We start from the raw sequence: 27859 nt of genomic DNA on the forward strand, positions 1-27859 counted from the left end.
CTACAAGAGACCTTGAGCCAGAAATGCTGCTTTTTCCAGAATCCTGATCCATGAGTGTTAATATAATGTTTGTTGTTCCCTTGCATTAATTTGGACTAATTTGTTACTTAGTAACATATAAGTAATAAAACGACCTATATAAATGAAGATATATATTATGGTTCTGAACTAGAAGACTCAATATTGTTAAGATGCCATTTCTTCCCAAATTTTATCTATACAGTCAATGCAATTCCAAGTGAAATTCCAGCAAGCATTTTCATATATGTGGACAATCTAATTCTAAAATGTATATGGAAAGGCAAAAGATTATGGCTGAAACAACTTAGAAAAAAATTGGAAGACTTACACTATTCCATTTCAAGACATCATAAAGCTACCGTAATCAAGTCAGTTGTGGAATGAATGAATGAATGAATGGATGGATGAATGGATAGATCAAAGGAACAGAGAAAAGAATCCAGAAATAAATCCAAACCAATACAGATAACTGATTTCTTGGTTAAAAAAAAAGTTACAAAGGCAATTCAATAGAGAAAGGAGTCTCAACATACATTGATGAACAATTGGATGTCCATATTCAAAAAGAAAAAAAAAAGCATCTCAACCCATGCATCGAACCACATACAAAAATTCAAAATGGATTATAGACCCAAATATAAAATGTAAAACTACAAAACTTCTAAATGATAACAAAGAAAATCTGGGGGACCTTAAACAAGCAAAGAATTCCTAGATATACCATAGGCAAAATCCAGAAAAGAGAAAATTGATAAACAAATCTTTGGCCTTTTCAATCTGTAAAAGCTATTGTTAAGAAAATTGGGTGGCAGGGGGCGAGGTGAGCTGAGGCATAAGCCAGAAGAAAATATTTTCAAATCACAGTCTCACAGAGGACTTTTTGTGAGAACATTAAAAAGAATATTCAAAACCTCAATAAGATGATAAACAATCCAGTTTAAAAATAGGCACCAAAAAATAAAAACTGAACAGATACCCCAACAAAGTTAAAAAGCATATAAATGATGTTTAGCCATCTCAATCACTAATGAAATGCAAATCAAAATTGTTGTGAGATACCATTACACATCCATAGAATGGCTAGAATTTAATTTTCTGTGTGGGTAGATGAAGTTCTTAATCCACAGGTATCAGGATTTATAATCTAGGGTGATTAAGATAGTGAGGTATTCATGTAAGAATAAACAAACAGAAAACCAGAATAGAGATCCCAGAAACAGACTCACACACATATGGACACTTGACTGCTGAGCAGTGAGGAAAAGGCAGTCTTTCACATGGTACTAGGCCAATTTGTCATTCACAAGAAAAAGGAAGGCTTACATCCACAAGTGCTCTGGTTTTCACGAAAAGAATGGTTCTGGTCTCTGGATATAAGTGGTATTCCTCTTGTAAGATGAGGCAGAGGTTATTGAGTTTAGGGTTCTCATTGCTGGGATCTCTGCAAACACTTTCTAGTTCCTCCAGTTTTTCTGCAAATGGAGAACACTTTACAAATGGCTTCAAAATTCTTAAAATTTATAACACATGGTAACCTAAAAGTTCAGTTAATCTCTCAATCTTAGACCAAAATTTTCTAAGAAACAACTACCAATATAAGTTGGTACATTTTAGGAAGGTCATTTGGCAATATCCATTAAAACATAAAGCTCACACAACTTTTGATACAATAATTCTATATCTAAGAATTTGAAATACCACTATATTTAGAAAATTATGGAAGATATCTCTAAGAATAGTCACAATACTTTCATTTAGAAAACAACCTAAATGCCCAAAAGGTAGAAAACAGTTCAAAAGATCATGATGGGCTATACATGTCAGTTGTTAAAATTAATAAGGGATTGGGTTGGGGCTGTAGCTTAGTAGTGGAGAACTTGCCAGGCATATATGAGGTACTGGGTTCGATCCTCAGCATCACATAAAAATAAATAAATAAATAAAGATATTGTGGCCATCTATAATTAAAAAATATTTTTAAAAATTTATAAGGGATTAATACATACATAATGGTTTCAAAGATATTTTAGATTAAAAAAATCAAAATACAGCCAGGAACGGTGTTGCACGTCTATAATCCCAGTGGCTCGGGAGCCTGAGGCAGGAGGATTGAGAGTTCAAAGCCAGCCTCAGGAAAACAAGGCACTAAGCAACTCAGTGAGGCCCTATCTCTAAATAAAATACAAAACAGGGCTGGGGATGTGGCTCAGTGGTCAGGTGCCCTGAATTCAATCACTGGTACCAAAAAAACAAAATCAAAATACAAGATAGGTATATTCAGTACCATGCGTACTGTGTGTGTGTGTGTGTGTGTGTGTGTGTGTGTATACACATACATATATATGTATGAATGATATATGTATGAATGAAGCTGTGGTGTGCTACAGCCAGATCATACCAGACTGATAGTCAATTGTTAAATTTTTGAGAGTTGCATGAGCTGCTTTAAATACAAAGATTATTAAAATATATAATTGATATACATTTGCCACTCAATAACATATTAAAAATGAAGGTAATAAATAGCCCACACTCATATCTCTTAATTATTTTATTACTTTTTACTATAATATGCTCTTAAATTATTTACATCTATTGTGTCTGTATGGTAGGGATACTACAGAATGGTGTGCTACTGTTCAGTTTTTTGGTCACTCATTTGATGACAACATATTGGTGGCTTGAACTTGATAACAGTGGGAGTACTGATATCAGGAAAGTCAGGAAACAGTGAAAATCAGTGCTTGATCTATTTTCTTGACAATCTAGACTTATGAAAGCAATGAGAAAATTATGCAGATCAAACTTAGCTATTAAGAGTACACTGATAATAATAATCATAATAATAAACATAATCTCCCAGGGTTTGAAAAACTATTGTCCAATTCAGAACAAAAAAAATTGCTTAGACCCTTGACAAACAAGTGAAGCTTCAATGTCTCTGTTGTTTCATTTCCATCTTACTCCCAACATTAATGAAAATATATACCAACATCCATATCGGAAGTATATTTGTCTGTTAGCTACAACCATAAGTTGGTAATGAGTACCAGGATTCTACAAAACCACTAAAACCCATTTATACAAGTCAACTGGCTATGTAGAATTTACAATCAAGGAGACTATATTTATTATTTGTAAGTTGCATGCTATATAGCTTCTATATCAATAAAATTTATAACAAACTTATGTAAAATATATGCACACATTCTTCCCAGAAAACTGTTAAATGTTTATCAGCACAGCACACCACTAGGTATACATATGTATAATAAATACTTCAGTACAGGACAAGGTAATTAACAACAATGATTACCTTTGGGAAAAGAAATTTGAAAGAAAGAGGAAGAAAATTTTTCACTTAATATGTTTCCATATTTTTGGTAATAATATGAGGGTAGTAGAATTAAGGGTCATTTTGATTTCCTCTTCATATAGAGGTATATATACATATTAGTCTTTAAAGATCATTAGAATACTTATGTGTAGTCTTTAAACTTTTATAAAAATCACTGAAAGTTAAACAAAAAAAAAATGTCATCAACTCTATGAGAATTATACTTTGCAAATTCTACTTTTTTCCTTCTTCCAAATAGGTAATGGTTTCAGCAACCAAATCTCTCCATGGGTATGAGATTTCACTGAAGCCAGTACCACTGTTTTGTTTTGGAGTGCTGGGGACTGAACTGTTGTCCTACACATGCTAGGCAAGCACTCTACCACTGAGCTACACCCCAGACCCATAATATCTTCTTAAACCCAGTACAACTGCCTGAACACCACCAAACTTATGTATATTAAATACAACACCATGTCTGTATGTTGCCACTCAGAATTACCAGACTCTGGTGGCTTCCTTCTCAGAAAACACCCCTCACCTTCAAACCTCCGAGTAAGAAAGATCTTGCTCAGTCTCATCAAATCCCGCTGTTCGGACATTGTTGAAGAAGTCTTTCAAGTAATTCAGAGCATCTTTCATTTGTGCATCCTCACTGATAATGAGGGAATCATTATATTTCTGTTTAAAATAAAAACTGAGTTTCAATATATTTCCAACATCTAATACATTTGCCCGGCTTGAATTCAATTAGCTGCCCTTAACAAGGAATTAGTTTTTAAGTCTATGTCAGTTGGGTTTTTTAGATGAATGTTCCCTAATGGTTCTATAATCAAACTTTTGAGCCAAATACAGTTTTTTAAGAATCTCAATTAGCTAGAAACATTAAGTAATTAGAAGCACTTTCAATTTTAAAATTCCATCTTGGCAAGAGGGGGCAGGTAGAAAAACTCTATGAAAAATGCATATCATAAAAAGTAATAACAAGGGCATATCAACTTCTACACCTACATTATAATTCAAACATTCAACTTAATTTCTGAAGTTGAATTTCTAAATCATAAATACACCTTTTACAATGACATTACTGACCACCTATACCAATTCAATTAAGATAATTAAAATTCTACAAACACATGCTAACTGAATGCATTTTAAAATATTTTCAGTGGCATAATGAGCAAAGACGATGATTATTACTGTTGTTTCTGGGTTAACCAGAGACCCTAGATTTCTGAGCACGGGGCTTTATCAGAAGCAAGACATCACAAGTTCAGGCAATGGGACTCACATAGGCTTTAAAGATGGCTACTACTGGTCACATATCAAGAAAATGTCCTCTTATCATCACCCAATTTTTCCCAACCATGTCAAACCCGGGACTGCTGAAGTGATGGTCAAGTTTCAGTCCTGTTGCCTTCACTATTATCATTTCAGAAATAATGCCTCACCAGGGATTGAACCCAGAGGCACTTAAACACTGAGCACATCCCCTGCCTTTTTATATTTTATTTATAAAAGGGTTTCACTAAGTTACTTAGGGTTTTGCTAAGTTGCTGACACTAGCCTTGAACTTGCCATCTTCCTGCCTCAGCCTCCCAAGTCGCTGGGATTGCAGGCATGCACCACCATGTCTGGCTCCGAACTTTCCTTTCAAATCAAAGATTCCTAAATGAGCTCTTGGGGAGAGGATGAGATAGATGTTAATAGACTCTCAGCTACCACAGTGCAGCTCCCAGGGGGTGCTATGACTAAAATAGCCTTTCAAAAGAAGTAACATACCCGCAAGTATGAAGTATACAGAAATAGTGCTTTGCAAATCCTGCTCTCTTCCTCTTTGTCTGGCAGTCTAAACACCATGCCTGCTTTATGAACTCCAACAATACATTGTTCATACTTCTGTGTTCCAAAGTCCCCGTTTTGAGTTTGAAATAAGTTTCCTGGGGAAGAAAAAAAAAAGCTTTTCACTGTGCCATATGGTCAATCACTTAAGGTTCTAGCACGCCCCATGCTCTGATTTCCTTTCTTACTATCTTTAAACAGGGCATGCCTCCTGCAACAGTCTGAGCCTTAAGCAGTGTGTTTCTGTGTACATATGGTTATTTACTGAGTCCTCAACTATGTACCAAGAATCACAGGGTCTTACTTTCATAATTTCACAAACTCATGAGGTAGAGATTACACTTTCTAGTTGTTTATAGGAAGTTCAGGAAAGCTAAGTAATTTACCAAAGTCCCACAGATAGAAAGAGTGGGAGGGCCAGAATTCAAACCCAGAGTGTCTGATGCCCTAATTCTATTGGCTATGACAACTAAAGGATCACAGAGATACAACAATGGACTTGGGAGGTGGGAGGGGGACTTTGCCTTTAAAAATAAAGAAGCAGTGAGTAAAAATAACAGGTCTCAAGAGCTTCACCAGAGTGTGTATAAAAGCAGGAGATTCAGGACTCAACACAGCCTGCTCTGCTTTGCTGTGAACTTAGGCCATCTGATCTCCAGAGAGCAGTCAAACAGAATAAGAGGGCCAGACACAACAGGAACTCAAGAGATGCATACAGACGCCTCTGTATGTATGCATCCCCTAAGCTAAGCCTCAACTCCTTGGTTCAAAAACAGAGTCTGCTATGGTCCAGGCTCTGTTTAGGGCTGAGGAGAAAAAGATGAGGAAGGCAAAGCCTGGGCTGTTTTCAAATGGCTTGGTCTTGCAGATTGAGTTCCCTTTGCCTGAAACATATCAGTTCTCTGGGGCTCCTCCAGATGAGAACAGTACATTAAAATTCCCCTCGTCCATTCATTTTTAGAAAGAGGAACAAAGGAGACTGCTCTAACATGTAACATGTCTCTTTCCTAGCCCCAGTGACAAACAAGATGGCCAACAGAAACTAGATGAACCACCAAGTATTTACTGAATTGGATAGGTGTAAAAACAACTTAAGCAATTTGGAAATGACCAATTGAAAGGATATGATGGAAAGGGTGAAGGCAATGTACCAGGGGTTAGAGGAATAAGAAAGTAGAAAATCATGTGACTCCACCCCATCTCTCCCTTCCTCTGCCACTTCACCATGTCACCTTGCTCCCAGATGACCAATGAACTGCTCTCCTACCTCTTCCCTTGTTTCCTCAATTCTTTCCCCACCCAGAAGCTAGAGGGTGTATACAAAATTTCAGGTGAGAAACCATGCTACCCAACTGCATAAACGCCTCCAATGGATTCCTCAAGCCAAACTCCTACCCTGGTGCTATGGTTTAGATATGGCTAAGTGTCTATCAAAAGGCTCATGCATTTAAAGATCAGTCCCAGTGTGGCCATGTTAAGAGATGGGGCCTAGGAGGAGACACTGCCCTTAGAAGGGACTAAAGTAGTTCTTGTGAGAGGGTTGTTAAAAAAGAAGAATCCCCTCCCTGGCTCTACTCTGGCTTTCTGTCTGGAGATGGGATCTCATCCTCTCACATCCTGCACCAATGCCATCCACCATGAGACCTTCACCAGAGCCTGTGCCATTTTGTTTAGGCTTTTAGCCTCCAAAACAATGAGCTAAATAAGTTTCTTTTCTTTATCAGTTACCCAGTCACAGGTATTTCATTATAGTAAAAACAGGCTAGTACCTCTATTCACAAAGGGTGAACAGGGTTCTCTGGCGTCTGGCCTTGGCCTACTTTTAATTTTCACCTCTAGCCATTCCACTTCCCTTCTTTCACTTTATAGGACTAATGGAATTCCCCATACATTCTCTAGTCTGCTGACCTTTGCAGATTGAGTTCCCTTTGCCTGAAACATAGCTGATCAGCACCCAGCCAATCCAGAAGCTTCACTACTTAATTTTGGCTTTGCCCTTAGATTGGAAACTTCATGAGGACAGAAGCTACACTTCAGGATCTCACACTATATTCCCTAGCACATTGCTTGGCACTGAAAGAATGAATGAACATGTTCAAGCAACTGCTAAATCCAAGTTGGAATTGTAAAGATAAAGGGAAGCAGATTATCCATGCGTATTAGAGTTCAACAATTATTTCCTAGGCAAAAGGCTATATGTACATAAACTTGGTATGTCAAGAAAACTAACCAATGAATGAAACATGAAATGGCAGAGACAGTGAAGGTGGGAAAATTGCCATAAGGCTATTAGAATGGGTCCTAGGTTAAGCTTGATAAGAAAAGGAAAGGTAAAAGCAAAAAGCTCCTAGAATTCATTGTGTTCTTTCTTCCTTCCTTGCCTGCTATCCTTCCAACCTCACTTGCTTCTCTCCTTGACATGATTGACTCCCTCAAGAATTTTCTCAGCTTAGGTCCTCAGAAAGCCCTTCTCAGTCCAGGACAAGTTTCCCAGGTGCTCCTGTGCTGCCCAGTGTGAGACTTCTCGCCCTGTGGCAACTATTTGCATCAGATTTCCATTATTTGACTCTTGAGTTCCCTGAGGGCAGGGTCTCTGTATGTCTCTCTCTCTATTTCTCTCTCTTTTGTGGGACTTTATCTTTAATCTCAATATTTCCGTTGCCTAGCCCAGTGCCTAGAATGATAAATATTTCATGAATGGAAGAATGAATAAAAAGTGGAAGGACAGAACTTGGTTACTCCACGAGGGAGTTTCAAATGAAAAAAATATATATTTATCAAAGATCACCTCTAGTGGCTAGGGTTGTGGCTCAGTGGTAGAACACTTGCCTAGCATATTTGAGGCACTGGGTTTGATTCCCAGCACCACATATAAATAAAGGTCCATTGACAACTAATAAATAATTTTTTAAATCACCTCTAGGTTTTAATCACCAGCAGGAGAATGGTGGTTTCATGTTATATAAATAGGAAAGTCAGTACGGGAAGCTAATTTGGAAGGTCAAGAAAGCTGATGAACTGATTTAAATGTATTTTTCAAGATGTGCATGTCCAAACAATTTACATGACATTTAAAAAGAAAAACAGGCAAGAGAGAATAAAGGAGAACTTATTAGGCTCTTGAATAACCTATGATTAAGAAAGTCCATATCTGGGGCTGGGGATGTAGCTCAAGTGGTAGCGCGCTCTCCTGGCATGCGTGAGGCACTGGGTTCGATCCTCAGCACACATTAAAAAAAATAAAATAAAGATATTGTGTCCACCTAAAAATAAATAAATTAATTTAATTAAATTAAAATTTAAAAAAATATGGTGTTGACATTGTCTAAATGAAAGAGAAAGTAGAAAGCCACTAGCGAACGCTCTATGGCTATTCCAATGGAAGGGACACAATATATGAGACTTATCTCACTGAGAGTTAAGAGAACTCACCAAATTCTGCACAGATATTTCTTGCCAGACTCTCTATGTCCTTCACCAGCTGAGATACGATGAATTTAAATTTGGTGGTAGTCCGTGATTCCACTTTCCTGAAAACTAGAACCATCAAAGGCAAGTAAGTATTTTTAGGGAAGAACAAATCATAGTTCAAAGTGGGTATCTTCAAACCTTTTACTTCCTCTGGAAAATTAGAGATCCCAAGCTCACTGGCAGATGGTCTTAATCGTACAACAAATGCTCAAAAAACTTGGCTCCCTATTGCTCACCACACTGACTCTGACATTTGTTCCCCACGCTTTAGTTTCTCACTCAGCTGCCCTGTTACCTCTGACAAGCCAAAGCCCTCCTGTTCTGCAAGTGGCACACTCGAATCCTGTCTCTGTGCTTTGCTATTCTCCTTTCCTACCCAGCCCCCAAGAGTGTCCTCACATCGTTGTATTCTTTCAGCAGAATCTTATTAATTGCCTATCATGTGCTATGTTCTGGTGATAGAGAGTTGAAAAGAACACACCCATGCTCCATAGAGGGCTGCATTCATAGGAGAGTTCTGTAACCTAAGTAGGGGCAAGGTACCATGGAGTACAGGGGAAGAATATCTAATGTTTGGGGGGGAGGCAGTGTTGTTGAATAACTATGGAAAGAAAGAAAGGAGAAAGAGTAGTCATGGGGAAAGGACAGCATGGGCAAGAGCTCAAAGGGAGAAAGCTCATGGCACGTGTGGGAACCCAGAGGAATGCAACATGGTTGGGTTTATGGGATTTGGGAAGAGAGGAGGCTCAGAAGGCTGGAGGGGCCAGATTACAAAGAAATTTATACGTGATGTTAAAATGCTGGGTACCTTCTCTCCATTCCTTACAGATTGTTCCCCATCAGGAACTTACCCGTGTCCCCCCAATTACATAAGTATTTGTTTTGCCTTAGACTCATACAGTCCTGTGCTGCTCAGAGAGCAAGGGTGTATCTCCTGAATCTCTCTTGCCCTTGCAGGATTAGTATAATAATAAAGTCAATAAATAACAAACATTTGCGAGTCAATCTTATTTTTATTCTGATCTTTTGAGGACAAAGAAGGTGAATTCAGATAATTTCAACTACATTTATCAAATGCATATTTTTAAAAATTTTTTTTAGTTATAGACGGACATAATACTTTTATTTTTTTATTTATTTTTTGTGATGTTGAGGATCAAACACAGTGCCTCACACATGCTAGGCAAGTGCTCTACCACTGAGCTACAATCCCAGCCCTCAGATACGTATTTAAACAATGATGACCACACAGTACCTGGCTCAGGCATGGTTCACAGGGAAGGACTAGGCCAGCCTTTGGCTTTCTACCTGCTTAGATTTTCTCATCATCTCTTTCACATTGCTAGGACCTTTATCTGGGTTTTATGGAGCCAAAGTAGAAATTTTTGCTCCGTATAGGCCACTTCTAATGTTTATCCATTGGGAGGGAAGACAACTCAGGAAGAAAGACTGGAAATGTTATGTGACTGTTTCCCAGGTTTGGGGTTAAATATTTTCTCCTAAACAAACAAAGGGCCAAAGTTCAGTGTTTGTGTAAATCACCCTGAACTAGGGGTAGCAGAGAGTGTTAAAAATTCCCAAGAGCTTGTTCTTGGATACCACTTACATTTCTGGGGCTTATAAACAACTTGCTCCAGTTCCTCCAAGTTGTCTCTGACTGTTGCTATCACTGTTGCATCAAGAGAAGCACACAGTTTGCAGATGTAAAGCATGGCTTCATCTGTGGTTTTGGCATCCCCAACACCAACTGAGGCAGTCAGCCCAACAACCTGTAAGACCATTCCAACATTAGCTTTTTTCCCCTAACATTCTCTATGAAATTACAAATAAAAAGGTCCCAATCGGCAAAGCATGAATACAAGAGTCGAAGCTCAGCTAAACACTAAGCAGCCTAGAAACTGAGACAGGGAAAACTTTCAGGGCAAGGATTCTCTTTTCTTTTGCCTTGTGTCCCCTATGATGTGGAGAACATCATACTGAAAAGGAAAAGGACTGAAATTGACACAAATCCATTCCAATCTCAGCCATGTCACAATAACTGTATGTCCTTGGACAAGCACCTGCAGCTCTCTGTAAAGTTGGGAAATCATAGCTATTTATTTGCAATGGTATCTGTGCAGATTTAGTAAGATACCTCCCTCCAACAGCTGTGCAATAATCATTGAATAACCATCTAACCAGCAAGAAATGTAATTAACATCAAAGTTATTCTAGAATAATAGGCTATAAGAAAGGTGATTTATATGGAAAGGTTCTAGTTTTGGTCTGTGAGCACCATACTAAATTTCTTTTAACCTGCACTCCCCAGATGGATAATTATTAGGGCTGTTGAACTTGACATATGTGCAGACTGGTATACCATAAATTCATAGTTTCCAACCACATTTGAGTCCCCCATACAATCAAGGAATTTTTCAGTGTCTCTTACAGTTCTTCCTCAGATTTCAAATTCTCTCCACTCTCCCCAGCTCCCACTCCCTTTCATATATCGATGATACTCAGCAATGTTCAAAAGAAAAGTTATACACCAGAGATTTCTTTTGCTTCCTAATCCATGTAATAACGACTCTCTGAATCGACCCTTCTCATATGACATCAAACATGTCATTCCTCTCCTCCCACACTAATGCATCCACTTGCCCACTAACCCCACACCCTCTGGTGTCTCCAGACATCTTGCTCTACCAGGCATTGCCCCCCCTCTTTCATTCTGCCTTGCCTACTGCTGTTCCCTACCTCACACTCTATACGCAAGTATCACTGAAGAATCTAAGATTCTGGAGCACACCAGGCTCTTTCAGAACCCTGCCTCTGGACACAGAGCACCCTCTTAATGAAAACCATCCAGCCATCTACCTGGCAAACTCCTATTAGTTTCTGCCTAGCCCCTCACCCTCTGCCTTTTTTATTTTTTAACTGGGGATTGAACTCAGGAACCCTTTATCATGGAGATACAACTTCAGTCCTTTTTGTTTTTTTATTTTGAGATGATCTTGCTAAGTTGCTGAAATATCCCAGAACTTGCAATTTTCCTGCCTCAGCCTCTAAGTCCTACTTAACCCAACTTCTATCAGGTCTTGCCTTACTTTTTTTAGCACACATAGGAGTATTTTCACTCCTGTTCTGGCTGTACCTTATACCTATCTCCACAACAAACCATTATGATAAATTGTGACATAATTCTTACATATCTGTCTCCCCGTGAAAACTCAGGTGTTTGAGGACAAGAATTATTTCTTTACGTATTTGCACCCCCAGTGCTGAGAACAATGTAAGGCACAGAGAGGTGCATGATGCGTATAGTCAGCCTCCCATGTCCAAAGAGACATGGAACAACCTCAAATGTAGCCACAAGAGTAAGTAAATAGGCCTGGGTACAGTGGCACATATCTATAATACTAGTGGCACTGAGGCTGAGTCAGGAGAATTACTGAGTTCAAAGCCAGCCTCAACAACTTAGCAAGGCCCTGAGCAACTCAGTGAGACCCTGTCCCTAAATAAAATACAAAAAAGGGCTGGGGATGTTGCTCAGTGGTTAAGCACTCCTGAATTCAATCTCTGGTACCAAACAAAAAAAAAGTAAGTAAAGGAGGATTTAGGAAGATAATAGCTTTTCTGAGGAGTACATCTGACTTTGAAGATACCTGGGGCAGTGGGTCTGAAGATCCTCCAAGTTTCTGATCTAGATAATTGAACATGATCATATTGTATGGGTGGTGTTTATTGGTGTTGTGGCATTCATCAAATATCATCAAAGTAAAGACAGACAGTGATGGAATAGTTCCATTTTTGAGATTGTTCACAATAATCTGGGGTGTTAAAATGATGATGTCGTTGTTCTTGATAGTCTGTTCTACTGGGACATTTTCAGTTGTTGCTCCAGAAATGCCTGCAACACTGTACCTGGGAAGAGACAGAAATCCTATGTTACCATCCTCCTGAATGAGGAAACACAAAGATGAAGCACTAGATCAGAAGAGCAACTGATGAAGTTCTCCCTAAGTTCAAAAAGAATATATCCTGACATAGAGCAAGTGATTGACCAATGTAAACTCATTATAACTGATAGAATATATTATTTTTTCAAGTCACTAAAAGAAAAAAAAGAGTACTTACAAGGGAACTGTCAAATAAATTATAAAATCATCAAAGAAATCAAATGTGCCATTTAAATGTCAAACTTATCAATTAATCATTTAATCACCCTGTAAGAGCAAATCAGATTAGGATTTCTGGCATATCTAACAAAAGCAATCTGAATTACATCTAGGTTATATAAAAGCTGAATCTCTATTACAATTTTTTTTAAAATTGTGGCTTTAAAAGAGCAAAACAGAAAACACATTCATTGATTAAAGGTAGAAAAAAGAAGTTGGACTGACTGTTATACCTACCCAAGCCTTTCGAAATAGCTCAAGAACACAGACTTCTGCTGCTCATACACAGGGACATGATTAGCAAAAAATGCAACTTTCCCTTTTCGTCCTTGTGGAAAATGTTTAAGATGATGTTCACAAATAAGAAGTGAAACTAAGGTTTTCCCACAACCTTTTAATAAACAAGGAAAAAGAAAACATGTAACATGGTATTAGATAGTGCTATAGAAAGGTATTTCTTTTGGCTCTCCTAACACCAGTGGGCAGGTAAGTAAACTGATCATTTAGAGGGATGAACGACTGAAGAATTTAAGCTATAACTAAAAAATAATCAAGCTACTTCCCAATTTACCTGCACTTGAATAACCAGGATCAAAAGCATACTAAAAGAGGGCATTTTTCTTTCATTGTTCAAATTCATTTTCTTTCATTGTTCAATTTCATTGTTCAAATTCCTTAAAATATGTGAGACTACATCAATAGGATAGTTTTCTCAAAGACAAATGGAACAGGAAAAAAAACTGAATCTTCCTTATTGCCAGTATTCAATAAAAGGGGAAAAAAGAAGGGGAGGGTGGAAAGGGGTTATAAGGGCAGGAAAAATGGTGGAATGAGATGGATATCACTACCCTAAGTACACGTATGACTGCACAAATAGTGCATCTCTACACTGGGTACAACCAAAGAATGAAATGTTGCGCTCCATTTGTGTACAATGAATTGAAATGCATTTTGCTATCATGTACAACTAAGTAGAACAAATTCAAAATAAATAAATAAATCTCTTTTTTTTTTAAAGGGGGGAAAGGGAGCAGAGAGGTATGAGTAATAGTGATTGGCTTACCAGTAGGAGCACATATTATTGTATTTTTTCCTTCCTTAGCAGGCAAAGCAAGCTCTAGTTGGTAATTTCTTGGTTTCAAGTTAGTTTGAGACATTTCTATGATACAAAAGGAAAAAAAATTACCAATGGTTACCGCTCTAAGGAATCATGGCATTAGCTGTAGTCAAATGGACATGAATCTGACTGTAGCAGGAAAGGTTTTGGTTGATTATCCTGTCTCAATCTCCTTAGAATACAATAATATATGCAAAGCAAGAATGGCCTAATTCAGGGCAAGACAGACGACCACCAGTTAGTTATAGGCAACACTATGTGGAACAAGACAAAAATGCCCTCCAAGATCATTAAAGGAAAACAAACTTAATACAGATTCTCAAAGCAATTTCTTCTTGGAGAATAACCATGCTTTGTAATTTTTCAGGCTCCCAAATTTTTAAAAAATACTCAGAGATTTTATCTCAATACCAGGTAAGAATATGACATGTTAAGAGCTTGAAAAGTCTTTGGTCTAAAGAGTCTAATTTACACATTTTTTTAAAAAGGGAGAATTTCTAAAAGATTAAGAGAATTAACTTCACTTAAATGACACATCAGGATCTTTACATGTCAGAAATATTTAAATCAACTTATCGTTATCCCATTTTATATCAGAGTGACAAGAAACTGGTATCATTGAGTCGCAGAAGTAACACGCAAATTTTCTTTTCATGTTATCCTAAAATTTGCATTTTTTTCTTCAAACACTACTTATTATTAATCCTAATTTCATTCCTTATATCCTTTTATAAATATCATTTTATTCTGGCATATTATGTAACCTTCTGGTCTCTTCATAAAATGGTCATGAAAATATATTTCAAGAAACTTAAGGGGGACTGGGGTTGTGGCTTAGTGGTAGAGCACTTGTCTAGCATGTGTGATGCATGGGGTTCGATTCTCAGCATCCCATACAAATAAATAAATACAGGTCCATAGAAAACAACAACAACAACAAAAAAAACGTAAGGGGGCCTTACAGGACCATTAATAAGTACTTATACATTGCCTGATGTTTGAGAACAAGGAGCCCTCTGGGAGGACACAATCTCTCCATGCACTGGCAAATACTACAGGCTGGTTCTCAGTCAGGTACATTTGTGCACTGCACATAGCTGGCATGGCAGCCCTGGGATCTTAGAAGGAAACTGAACAAGTGGCTAACAAACACAAGTATTTTTTCAGAAAGTAAGGCCGCTGTTGGATTGTTCAGACACTGAGGTTCTGAGAGGACTCTGCCTTTTCAATGTAGCCAAAATTCAATGTAGCCACAATAATTTCTTGGTGATAAAACAAGAATGAAGAAAAAAAAAGATAAGCTAAAAGCAGAAGAAGCAGTCACAGAAAATCAAATGACAATTCTAACCATAAAGTATCTATTTTAACTTAAATTATCTTTTCTTTATTAACCTTCCTTAAAAAAAATCACAAGGCTGTGACTTCTGGCAGTGCAAAATATATCCCCCCACAAATACCTGAAGAACCCCATTATGAAAAAGAACAAGCAATGTCAGTACCTGAGGATGCCTGGGAATTCTGACTAAGATTCTGGTGTTCTGGATCTTCCTGGAAGAAAATGTGTATTTCAGAAGTTTCCATTTCATCATCCTCCAGATCTTTATTTTCAATATCTTTTTCACCTGTGTGAATAGACAAAGGAAGAACTTAGAATCTTAATGTAATCTGATTATAGTTTTGATAAAATTTTAAACTTCCATTAATTTCCCACAACCACATCCCTTCACTTCTCAAAACAATTAAGAGAATCATCTTGAGTGTGAAGTCTCCATTTGATATTTGAACTCCAAAGTCATTTAGAACTAATTATTGTAGGGCTGGGGATATAGCTCAGTTGGTAGAATGCTTGACTGACATGCACAAGGGCCTGGGTTCATTCCCTGCACCACACAAAGAACATTTTTTTTCAAAGAACTAATTATTCAAGGTATAAAACATGGAACCAGTAACTCTGGAAGCTTGTTAGAAATGCAAATCTTAAGCCCCTACTGGATTAGAATCTGCATTTTAAAAGGGCTTCCAAGGAATTCATATGTACACTAAAGAAGAGAAGCTTCTTCTTAGCAGACATTCATGTCTCCCATCTCTGACTAATTCCTGACCCAAGAAAGTACATGTGTATTTATATAGATTGCCGAACAACTTTTAATCAATAGAAGTCTAGCTGAAACCAAGACTAGACACTCAGATGTTTACCAAACTCAGCCTGTAAGGCAAGGCTCTGAGATGTCAGTCTCAAGGAGCCAGATGATGGCACAGACAATCGCAGCAGATTCTTCTTCACTCACACAGTTTGTTCGCTTCCAGATGGCTGCCAGGTGAGAAAACCAGGCAGTGTCTATCATGATTCTACTCTAAAAAGAGGTAAGTCCTGGAGTTTGAACCTTCAACTCAAGAGTACACAAGCTATTTCTCTGATAACCTAAACTGGAAGCTCAGAACCTGCCTGCACCAAATTCTGTGGACCTGATGGGCTAATTCTGGATGACAGCAGTTTGTGCTGTTCCATGTTGAGGAGTTACATACAAACAAACCAAATCCATAGGCAAGTAGCTACCTCCCTCCCACAACTCAGCATCATGCTGGCCTCTTAGTAGAGATATAGCCTTAGGTATCTGAAGGGAAAAGTGCCTGTGAGAATAAGTAAACAACAGGTGGGAATAGGGAAGTCCCAAGTTGAGTCGAGAGGGGGCACGGTACGTTTCTGAACCTTCCCTCTTCCCTTTCTGAGTTGTTCTTGGCATGCCCTACCTTTCTCTACCAGCCACATTTCACTGAGGTTGTTCTGTTCCTTCTCCAAAGCAAGTTTCAAAACCTTGGGCCAGTTCTCCTTGTCTGATTTCAGAAGGCATTCGATCAGTTTCTCTGAACCTGCTATCATCCCCTTGTTGTAACAAGTCTAAGCAAGGAAAATACAGTTTATTGATTATTTCAAAAATGTTTTCAATTTATGAGTTTTCAAGTATTATCTGATTTAAAAATCATTGCAAATTGAGGACCTATGGGTGTTCGTTATTGCCATTTTTACCCCATTCAACACTATCACTTAAGATATTCTTTCCTTCATTCTTGTCCTTTAAACATGATATCATTATTTCAAACCAAGATTTCCCATCTCCTCTGAGATAGATTGGCATAAATAGATATTAGGATGATTATAATATTAACAAGTGGTTTTCTTCAGGGTAGAGGGATTTACATGACTTTATTGTTAATCATAGTAACTAAAATTTATTGCACATATACTATGTGTCAGGCTTCTATCAACACTTTATATATACTATCTCATTTAACCCTTATAAAAATACCATATTATTTAGGTACTATAATTGTTCCCACTTTATGCATGAAGACTCAGATGTTTACAGAAGCTAAATAAATTGCCCAGGATCACACTGCTAGTACACAGTTATGCTACAAATTTAATAAAATTTATTTATGTCCAGAGCCTAAATTCTTAACTCCTAGCCTATAGCCTTTTTCATTTTGCTGAACAGTTCAGTTTTATTTAAATTTGCATTAAACATTATTCAGAAAAGTAATGAGGTAATTTTAACTGAAAATAGGTCAAACTTTAAAACTTTGACATAAAAATTACTCAATTCACATTAAAAGTACTATTCTTGGAAATAATACCTTAGACATGAGGATTTTTTTTTTAGTTTCAATTATCTTTCTTAGGTTTAAAACAGTATGGAAAACAAAAGCTACATCTCATATTCTATTTCCTTCAAATCTAGTATTTTATGTCAACTTACCTGTCTAATTTCTTCACATTCCTGACTAATTAAACATTCAGCTAGTTCAGGAAGGATTTCTAAAGGAACAATTCTGTTTTTAAATTCTGGTTGCAAACGTTTTAAAAGTGTTCTGTACACTTCTAACTTTTCAATTTTGTTGAAATCCCAATTTTCAATGGCTTCATAAAGTCCAGAATAACCTGAAAAGAAAGAAAATGAGGACTTTTATGAGAGTAACAAGAAATACTTTGATGTTAATATCCTACAATCACGTTTAAATGTAAAGTGACAGAACTCAAAAACACCTATAAATTACCTGTCATTAATGATTTTTCAAAAATAAAATAATATGCATCTTAGATCCCCAATAAGTTTAGGATTTCCAACAATGTTTATTATCTTTTAGGAGAAAATAGTAAAGTAAGGACAAACATGATGTCTTATATTTGGCCTTAGTATAAAATCTTCCAAAATGCTCCATGAATTCCACCTACAACTCCTGATTTGCCTTTAAATAAATCAAATTCTCATGTCTATCTTCTCAGTAGAAAGCAGTAAAGAAAGCAAAAAGAAACATAAATCTTAATTCCTGCATCCCCAGCCCTTTTTGAGACAAACTTGCTTAGGGCTTTGCTGATTTGCTGAGGCTAGCCTTGAACTTGTGATACTCCTGCCTCAGCCTCCCAAGTTGGTGAGGACTACAGGCATGCAACATTGCATCCAGCTACTTCTTTTTAGGAGTTGAATAATATTCCATGTATAAACATATCATTTTTTGTGTATGGGATCAACTTAGGCCCTCAGCACATGTTAAGCAAAGTGCTCTTCCACTGAGCTACATCCCTGACCCAGTTCCACATTACATTTATCTGTTCATCTGATGATGGAAATTTGGTTTACTTCCATCTCTTACCTACTGTGAATAATGCTGCTATGAACATGGGTGTGCAAATATCTCTTTAAGATGCTACTTTCAATTCTTTCAGAAATATGCCAAAATTAGTATTGCTGGATCATATGATGATTCTGAGGTTTGAAAGGACTCTCTCCATAAGTTATACCATTTTACCATCTTACCAATAGTGCACAAGAGTTCATTTCTCCATATCTCACCAATATGGGTTACTTTGAATTTCTGATAGAAGTTATCATAATGAGTGTGAGATGAAAATTCATTACAGTTTTAATTTTCATTTATTTAATGATTAGTGATGCTAAGCATCTTTTCATATGTTTGTTGAGCATTTGTATATCACATATGAAGAAACAGGAAGTCCTTGGACTAATTCTTAATCATGTTATTGGGTTTTTTGTTGAGTTACAGTTCTTTATATAATCTGGATATTAATCCCTTACAGATGTTGACTAGTAAATATTTTCTCCAATTCATGGTTTCACTTTCCATTCTATTGATTGTGTCTTTTGATGCACAAAAGTTTTCAAGATTTGATATAGCCTCATTTATTTTTTGCTTTGTTACATATGCTTTTCTATCACTTTTTAATATTGCTGAATCTATAAAATTAAAAAACTTAAGACACTGCCAGATAATTGTTGGTTCATTCTTAATTTTAAAAAACTATATATGCAATATTTAATTAAGTAGTCAGAAATTAAAACAATGCAATGCATATAGGTTGAAAATTTTACAATCATCTTGCACTTGAAACTCTTGCCCTCTCCAACCTCACAGAGATAATCAACATTAACAGTTTAGTTTCCTTTCATATTTTTTCAATGAAGTTCCATGAAAAACCCATATATAATCTGGGTTCGTCCTTTTTTACAAAATGGAATTGCATGATGCATATTATTTCTGCAACTTGATTCCTTTATATAATATTATATCCTAATACGGTATTCCTGAATAGATCTCTTTCATCCTTTTGACTACTATATATTATCCCATAGTAAAGATATAACATGTTAAAGGGATGGGTATTTACTCGTCTATTTTCTCCTTTTCTTATTTATCAAGTTGATGTCATATCCAAGAAATTATTGCCAAAGTCAGTGTCATGATGTTTTCCCCTTGTTTTTTTCTAAGAGTTTTATGCCTTTAACTAAGGTTGAATTAATTTTTGTATACAGTGTGTGATAGTTAATTTTGTATGAACTTGATTGGACTAAGGAATGACCGAATAGCTGGTAAAATATTTCTGGTTATGTCTGTGAAGGTTATTCCAGAATGTGAATCAGTGGACTGAGTAAATGTTGTAAAATGTACACAGGCATCATTCAATCCATTGTCAAGGACACAAATAGAACAAAAAGTCAGAGGAAGGGCACATTCTCTCTTTTCTTGAGCTCAGACTTCCATTTTCTCATCCTGAGACAACAGTGTTCCCAGTTCTTTGATCTTACAGCTTTAGAACTCACACCAGCAGCCCTTTGGTACTTAGGTTTTCAGACTCAGACTGAATTATACTACTGACTTTCCTGGTTCTCCAGCTTGCAGACAGCAGATCATGGGACTTTTCAGTCTCTACAATTATATGAGCTGATTCCCACTATACTTATACGTAGATACACATGCATATATATAACACCTGTGTATACAGATACATCCCTTTATACAGACATACACACACACACACACTATAACCTACTGATTCTGTTTTTCTGGAGAGCACTAACATATGTATAAGTGTCCAACTTCATTCTTTTCCATATGAGTATCAAGTTTTCCAACGCCATATGTGAAAGAGACTGTGCTTTCTCCATTGAGTAGTACTGGTACCTTTGTTAAAGAACATTTGACCATTATACTCTGTAGAGTTTATTTCTGGGATATTGGTGTATTTGTCTTCATAACCAGTTCCACACTGTTTTGATTGCTATAGCTTTGTAATATGTTTCAAAAATCAGGAAGTGCAAGTCTTATGCGTTTGTTTTTCTTTTTTCACAATTTTAACTATTCGAAGGTGTCTTGAGATTCCATGAATTTTAGAATAAATTTTCCTATTTCTGCAAAAAACTGCCATTAGAATTCTGAAAGGGTTGCATTGAATCAGTAGATTACTTTGGATAGTAGCAATACCCTAAAATTAAGACCATCTTCTAATTCATGAACATGGGTTGTCTTTCAATTTATTTCTATCTTCTTTCATTTTTTTCAGCAATATTTTATAGTTTTCAGGGTATGAGCCTTTCACCTACTTGGTTAGGTTTATTCCTAAGCATTTTATTATTTTTGGTGCTATTATAAATGGAATTATTTTCTTATAACTTTTTGGGTTGTTATATAATATATGGATAAGCAACTGATTTGGGTTATTGATATTGTATCCGGAAACTTCTCTGAATTTATCAGTTTTAACAGTTCTTTTAAAATTGTTACAGTTTTCTACATAAACCATCTCATCTGCAAACAAAGATATTTTATTTCTTCCTGTTCAATTTTACTTTTGTTTCTTTTCTTGCCTATTTGTTCTTATATTTTTATTGCTAAACCTCATTTTCTTTTAAAGTAGAATTTAGAAGTACCATTTTTACTTATAAATTAATAAGGGGTTTTAGTAACTCATAATAGCCTAGATTAGGTATATCCCCCAAATGGAGAAACAGTGGTTTCTCTGAAGAGGGTTGTATAAGAGGTAGTGGGGAAGGTAAACAGAAGGAGGCTCACTTGACCCTTCTGTACCATTTAAATTGTTCGGAACAAATAGGCATATATTATAGTAACAAATTTAGAGAAATTTTAAGTCAAGTTTAGGAAATGAAAGAAAATAAGTCAACAACTTTTAATCCTATAAACAAAAGCAGAAAAGTTTCAGTTCACAATATTGGAACCAATATTTAAACATTTTCACCTAAATTTTTTTGAAAAATAAAACCACATCAATTTTCATAAAAGAACTGCAATTATACTGATTATATATATGTGGGCCTCTTGAGGAATTCTAATACCTAGGGAAGGACAGTGTGTGTTTTGCTTTTAACATTGTGCTAATTTAACATATTGGTGTTACAATATGAGGACACAAGTAATAGAAGACACCTCATCATCAGAATTTGTTTTCCTGTAGTAATGACAAGTTTTCCTTAATTTGCCTGGTTTTAAATCATTCTACTACAATGCAAATAATAATTGTATAACAACTATATTTTGATTAGTGCCTCTTTGTATGCATTGTGCTAGGTTCTTCATATATGTGTCTCTTACTCATTGTTTACAACACAAAAAGAAAATTATCCTTTGGTTTCTTTGAGAAATGAGTAAACTGGAGAATCAGAAAGGCAAGTAACTTGGCTAAAATCCCTTAAATAGTTAAGTGGCTGATTTGATGTTGAAACTCAATGCCTACTCTCACAGTCTAATATATCAGTGCAACAAATTACCCCAACAGAAAGCCATCAGTAGACCTACATTCTAACTCTAGCAAAAATGCCAATTATCTGTGTGACCCTGAGCAAACCTTCTCTCAAGGCCTTAGTTTCCTCATGTACAGGAGGGAGGTTGGGTCACATGATTTCCAAGATGTCTTTCATATCTCTGGGTAAGACTGACTTTATAGGTGTGGACAAGAAAGACTGAGAAACATATCATATCTCTAAAAATAGAAATTTAAAAGATATGCAACAGGGCTGGGGTTGTGGCTCATCGGTAAAGCGCTCGCCCATCATAGGCAAGGCCCTGGGTTTGATCCTCAGTACCACGTAACAATAAATAAAATAAAGGTATTGTGTCCGACTACAATTAAAAAATAAATATTTTGGGCTGGGGATGTGGCTCAAGCGGTGGCGCGCTCGCCTGGCATGCGTGCGGCCCAGGTTCAATCTTCAGCACCACATACCAACAAAGATGTTGTGTCCGCCAAGAACTAAAAAATAAATATTAAAAATTCTCTCTCTCTCTCTCCTCTCTTAAAAAAAAAAATAAATAAATAAAAAAATAAATAAATATTTTTTTAAAAAGCTTTGCAATGGTTGATAACATAATAGAATATTTGTAACACATAAAAAACACACCAAAATGTACACATGTGAACCCACTACTTATATTAAGAAAAAGAATATCTTAACATTTGTGTATACCTTCTCTTCCCCAGCTTCCTATCCCCTCACCAAAGAAATCACTATTGTGTATTTGATATATCACTCCTGATTTGTTTGTTTGGGAATGGTCACATGACATATGTTTGCTTCCTTAAACAATGTATGTTTAGTTTAATTTGTTTGGGACGTCATAAATACTATATCCTATGACATTTAAGCTTCTCTGACTTTTTAAAAAATTAAATATTGCATTTCTAAGATTTCTCTGAGTTGTCATCTAGAGGTATGTTCACACATTTTTATTGTAGTTTAATGAACTACTGTGTGAACATTATAAAACTTGCTTTTCCATTCTTCTCTATGAGGATATTGGGGTTGCTTCCAGTTTTGTTTGCTTGCTTTTGTTTTTACAATTATACTACAAACATTATGGTATGTGTATTCTGAAATGTATATTTTTCTAGGGTATAAACTAAAGAATAAAATTCTACCAGACAATGTCAAGTTGTTTTTCAAAAGAGTTGTGTCTGTTTATGTATATAGCAATATTTAAGCAATATTTAAGATTTTTCCATTATTAAATGTCTTCTTCACACCTTCACACTGTTGGACTTAAGTTTGCTGTCAAGTAGTTAAAAAAATGCTGCCTCAGTGGGTTCCTATTTATAGTTTCCTAATTGCTAAATGGGCTGAGAATCTTTTCATTTATTTATTCACCTTTCATACATCCTGTTCTTTGAAATATCTGTCCACATCTTTTGGTCAGTGAGTGTTTTCTTCCTTTTCCTGATTGATTTTAAAATATTATTTGGTAAGTATATATTTTACAATTATCCTCTCCCACCTTGTGACTTGTTTTTTTTTTTTTACTGTCTTTAAGTGACTTATGAAAACATTAAATTAAGAACAGTTCATCAAATTTACCAAGCTTTCTTTTATGGCTAATGCTTTAATATCTTGTTTCACAAATCCTGCCATGCCCTCATGTAAGAAAACTATTCTGTTATTTTCTAAAATGGCTTAAAAATTGGCTGTTATATTTAAGTTTTTAAATTCTCTTAAATTCATAAGTAAGAAATACAAATTTATTTATATCTATGTGGATCTGAAAGTTAGGGTGTATTTGTTTTTTAACATTATCTCAATTATAATGGTCAACTGCTATTTATTGAATAGTTCCCCGTTTCCCAGTGATCCTCTGTTCCCAGTGGTCTTTAAAATATCAGATGTGTGGGTCTCTGTAAGAAACTCTGTAGTTTTGTTGTTGTTTTTGAGATGATGGTCTCACCATGTTGCCTAGGCTGGTCTCAAACTCATGGATTCAAGCAATAATTTGGAATAGCTGAAAATATGGGCACATGCCACCATGCCCAGCTTTTTAATAAATCTCAACACCCAGAAAGGAAAGGCCAATTTACCTAATTCTTATGCAAAGGTGTCTTGACTATTCTGAGATCATGATTCTTTCATATAGATCTTAAAATCAGTTTGTTAAGCCCATTGGAAAGGCATATAAGATTTTTATTAGAATTGCATTAAATATACAGATAAAAATAAGGTGAACTTGATGTGATTCTGCAATCTGCATATGGGGTAAAAATGGGAGTTCATAACCCACTTGAATCAAAGTGTGAAATATGATATATCAAGAACTATGTAATGTTTTGAACAACCAATTTAAAAAAATTAAAAAAAAATAATAAGGTGAACTGACATTATTAATGTTTCTCACTAACATTGTATCATTTTCTCCATCCAGATTTCAAATATTTTGTTAGATTTATTCCCCAATACATCATCTTTTTATTACTATTATAAATGGCATTTCATTTCTGTTTGCTTCCACCAGGTAGAAATGCAACTAGTTTTGTATACTGATCTTACATCCAATGACCTTGCTAACCTCTCACATTAGTTACAATAATCTCTGTAGATTCCTTTGGATGTTTCAGATAGACAAGTATGTTATGAGCCTGAAAATAGTATTTTGAATACCTCAAAATTATTAGCTCTTCACTTTTATAGCATTCTGACAAAACAAAGAAATAAGCTCTGATTTGTAAGAAGAATGAACTCACCTGCTTGGTTTAAGGCATCCAAAAAGCCACGGAACCAGCCTTCCTCCTGGAGTTCCAAAAGGAACTGTAGGAAAAGTGAGGCAGCCTCCATCGGGCCCCTGTTGTTTTTCTCAGCTTGAATATACTGCATCTTATCTACAAACAGAAGCGAGAATACATCAAACTGCAGAACTACTAATTACTGGAAGAAAAGCCAAAAGAGGGCTGCCAGATTTTCCTGAATGGGGCAGGGGCTGGAACAAGTCACATCATGGGCAGGAACTTCAGGAAAGCAGATTCCCTGCCCAGGCTGACTAACCCCATCTGTACCAACTCACTCTTCCCATCTTCTATGGAAACTTCTTGTTTGGTGTGGAAGTCTGAAAACATCTGTAGAAAAGGGAGTTTCCTTAAGACGTTTGAAAAACTCCCCCATTACAAGGAAGAAGACATAGCAGTAGGTTAGATGGAAGAACAAAGGCTTTCTTTCTGTTCAAAAAGCTAAGGCAACTGCTGGACTAAAGGAGTTCAAGTATAGCACTGCTCAAGGACTTTAGTGACAGCTATGGTGGTCTCGGAAGCAGTTCAAAATGAACAGGGATACTCTCATTACCCTTCTAGGTTTTTGCTAAGAGGGTTGCAAATACAGCAGAAAAGAGAAAGAAAAGAAACTAAAAAGAAACAGGTCAGCTAGCCACAATCTCCCAGCCTGCTGGTGGTCATTCTAACTTTGCACACTTAACTCCATACCTAGGGATAGGACCAAATCATCACCTTCATATGACCTCACATTCAATAAGTTTCCGTTTTTTCTATAGTTGCTAAAATACAGGTTCCAAGGGACTAAGCTGGTGAACCATTATGTTCTTAGAGATTAGAAGAGGATCTGGCACATTATAGATACTCATTAAAGGCAAACTGAAAGAACAGAGGAAAGAATGCCTTAAAAATTATGATATTAAGTGACCTGTCTTGGTAACCCAACAGTAAAATTAACTCTTTAAGTATAAAATTTAATGGTTTTTAAAAGTTATAAATCCATTATTATCTAATTTTAGTACATTTTCATTGCTATAAAAAATCCTTTAACTACTAGCAGTCACTTTGCACTCCTCCTCCTGTTTCAGTCTTAGGCAATCACTAATCAACTGGGTTCTCCATGGATTTGCCTATTCCAGACATTTCATGTTAGTGGAATCATGACATGTAGTCACTATGGCGTCTTTCACTTAGCATAATGTCTTCAAGGTTCATCCATGTAGGATGTATCATTCACTACTTTATTGCCATGCTTATCCACACATCAGTTAACAGGCATTTGGCTGTAGCCACATTTTGGCCATTATGAATAGAGAGGCTATGAACACTCAGGCACAATTTTTAGTGTAGACATATAAATTTGTTTTTCTTAGGTATACATGGAAGTGTGAGATTCTCAGGTCTTATGCTAACTCTATTTTTAACATTGTAGGGAACTGCAACTGTTTCCCACTAGCAATGTAGGAAGATTCCAATTTCAAAATATCCTTGTCAATGATTCTTATTGTCTTTTTCATTTAGCCATTTGTATTATTTTCCTGTGGCTGCATAATAAATTTCCAGAAACCAGGAGCATAAGATAATTGAAATTTATTCTCTCACAGTTCTAAATGTCATCAGTTTGAAATCAAAGTGTCAGTAGGGCTACATTTCCACCAAAGGCTCTAGGGGAGAATGCATTTCTTGCTCCTTCCAGATTCTGGTGGCCCATCACCACCAAAAGGCCCAACTTCTAGTGATCTCACTCCCTCTAATCTCTGCCTCTGTCTTCATATTGCCTTCTCCTCTCCCTGGCTTGTGGCCACATCATGTAGGATGTATTTACCTCTTGTCTGCACATGGCATTTTGTCTCTGTGTCTTCACATGCTGACTTCTTATAGGAACACCAGTCATACGGGACTAAGGGCCCATCCCTTAATGCAGTACGACCTCATCCTAACTAGTTATAAAGACCTTATCTCTAAATAAGATCACATTCTGAGGTACTGGGAATTAGGACTTCAACATCTTTTTGAGCAACACAGTTCAACTCTTAATGGTGACCCGTCTCCGTCTAGAGGGAAGCTCCACCACCTGCACCCTGAGGAAACACAAGACCAATCGCAAGCCTTTTCGCCACGTCCCGGCTCCTGCGCCTCTCCATCAGAGCGTTCGCAGTTCTCCAGCTCTCTGAACCTCAGAGACCCAGGTCAAAATCTGGTTCCAGAACCGCAGGGCCAAGGCAAAAAGACTGCAGGAGGCAGAACTGGAAAAGCTGAAGATGGCAGCTAAACCTAGGCTGCCCCTCCCGGTTCAGTCTCCCTTTCCCCATCAACTCGCCCCTGCAAGCAGTGTCTCTATCCGGAGCCTCCTACCTTTTCCAAAGACCTTCTCTTCCCCTCTTGCCCATCCGACTCTATGCCACGCCAGTGGGATACCGCGTAGAATCCAGGATGGATATTCGTTTAAAAGGATTCACCTCTCTCTCAAAGAAGGCGACCAACCCAGTCGTCCTACAACGAAATTTCAGGCACCGTCCAAAGTGTCTAGGCCCAAGGGCCCCAAGTCCTAGTTCAAATTTCTTCTTTAGATGGGAGGCACCACGTCCTGTTTACTCGGCGTCATATCCTAAATGTCCCCTTCTCCTTTCACGAAAATTGGCTCTGGCAGTTTTAATGTATAAATAAATAAATATATATATATATATACATATATATGATAAAATATAAGATCTTTATACAGTAAATGTAAAAATTCAAATTATTTTGAAAGGCAAAATTTATAAACATATATCACCTTAAAGAGACTGTAAATCCATTTGTTGTGTTTTCTTAAAGCGGGAGACAGGTTATTTGCAAATTGGTGCGAATTTGGTGGTCTTGATAGGCTGAGTTGACTTCTGCTTACGGAAATCAAATACTAGAATTAGGATGCATACAGGAAGTAGATAATGGAAAGCTTCTGGCAAATAAACGAGGTATTATAACACATTTGCATTTTATATGCATAAGAAAAAGCTTGTGAGATGCTACCATATTTGACTCTATTTTCCTCCTTCTCCATACTGTTGGCTTTATCATTTATTTTTCATAAGCTTGAA

The 27859-nt window shown here is 36.6% G+C and overlaps 1 protein-coding gene across 1 annotated transcript in view; it reads right to left on the reverse strand.

Annotated features, from left to right (window-relative positions):
* The window catches only part of LOC308658111 (antiviral innate immune response receptor RIG-I-like), a 51499-nt gene that overhangs the window by 11976 nt on the left and 11664 nt on the right, over window positions 1-27859 (reverse strand). Inside the window, 13 exon segments of the mRNA XM_081310674.1 lie at window positions 1345-1493; window positions 3900-3918; window positions 3920-4039; window positions 5141-5298; window positions 8633-8737; window positions 10278-10440; window positions 12316-12574; window positions 13066-13219; window positions 13892-13987; window positions 15445-15567; window positions 16697-16844; window positions 17704-17885; window positions 24762-24896. Of these exon segments, the coding sequence (XP_081166800.1) occupies window positions 1345-1493; window positions 3900-3918; window positions 3920-4039; window positions 5141-5298; window positions 8633-8737; window positions 10278-10440; window positions 12316-12574; window positions 13066-13219; window positions 13892-13987; window positions 15445-15567; window positions 16697-16844; window positions 17704-17885; window positions 24762-24896 (1811 nt within the window).

Source organism: Spermophilus citellus (genome assembly GCF_964194105.1).
Source record: "Spermophilus citellus genome assembly, chromosome: 10".
NCBI lineage: Eukaryota > Metazoa > Chordata > Mammalia > Rodentia > Sciuridae > Spermophilus > Spermophilus citellus.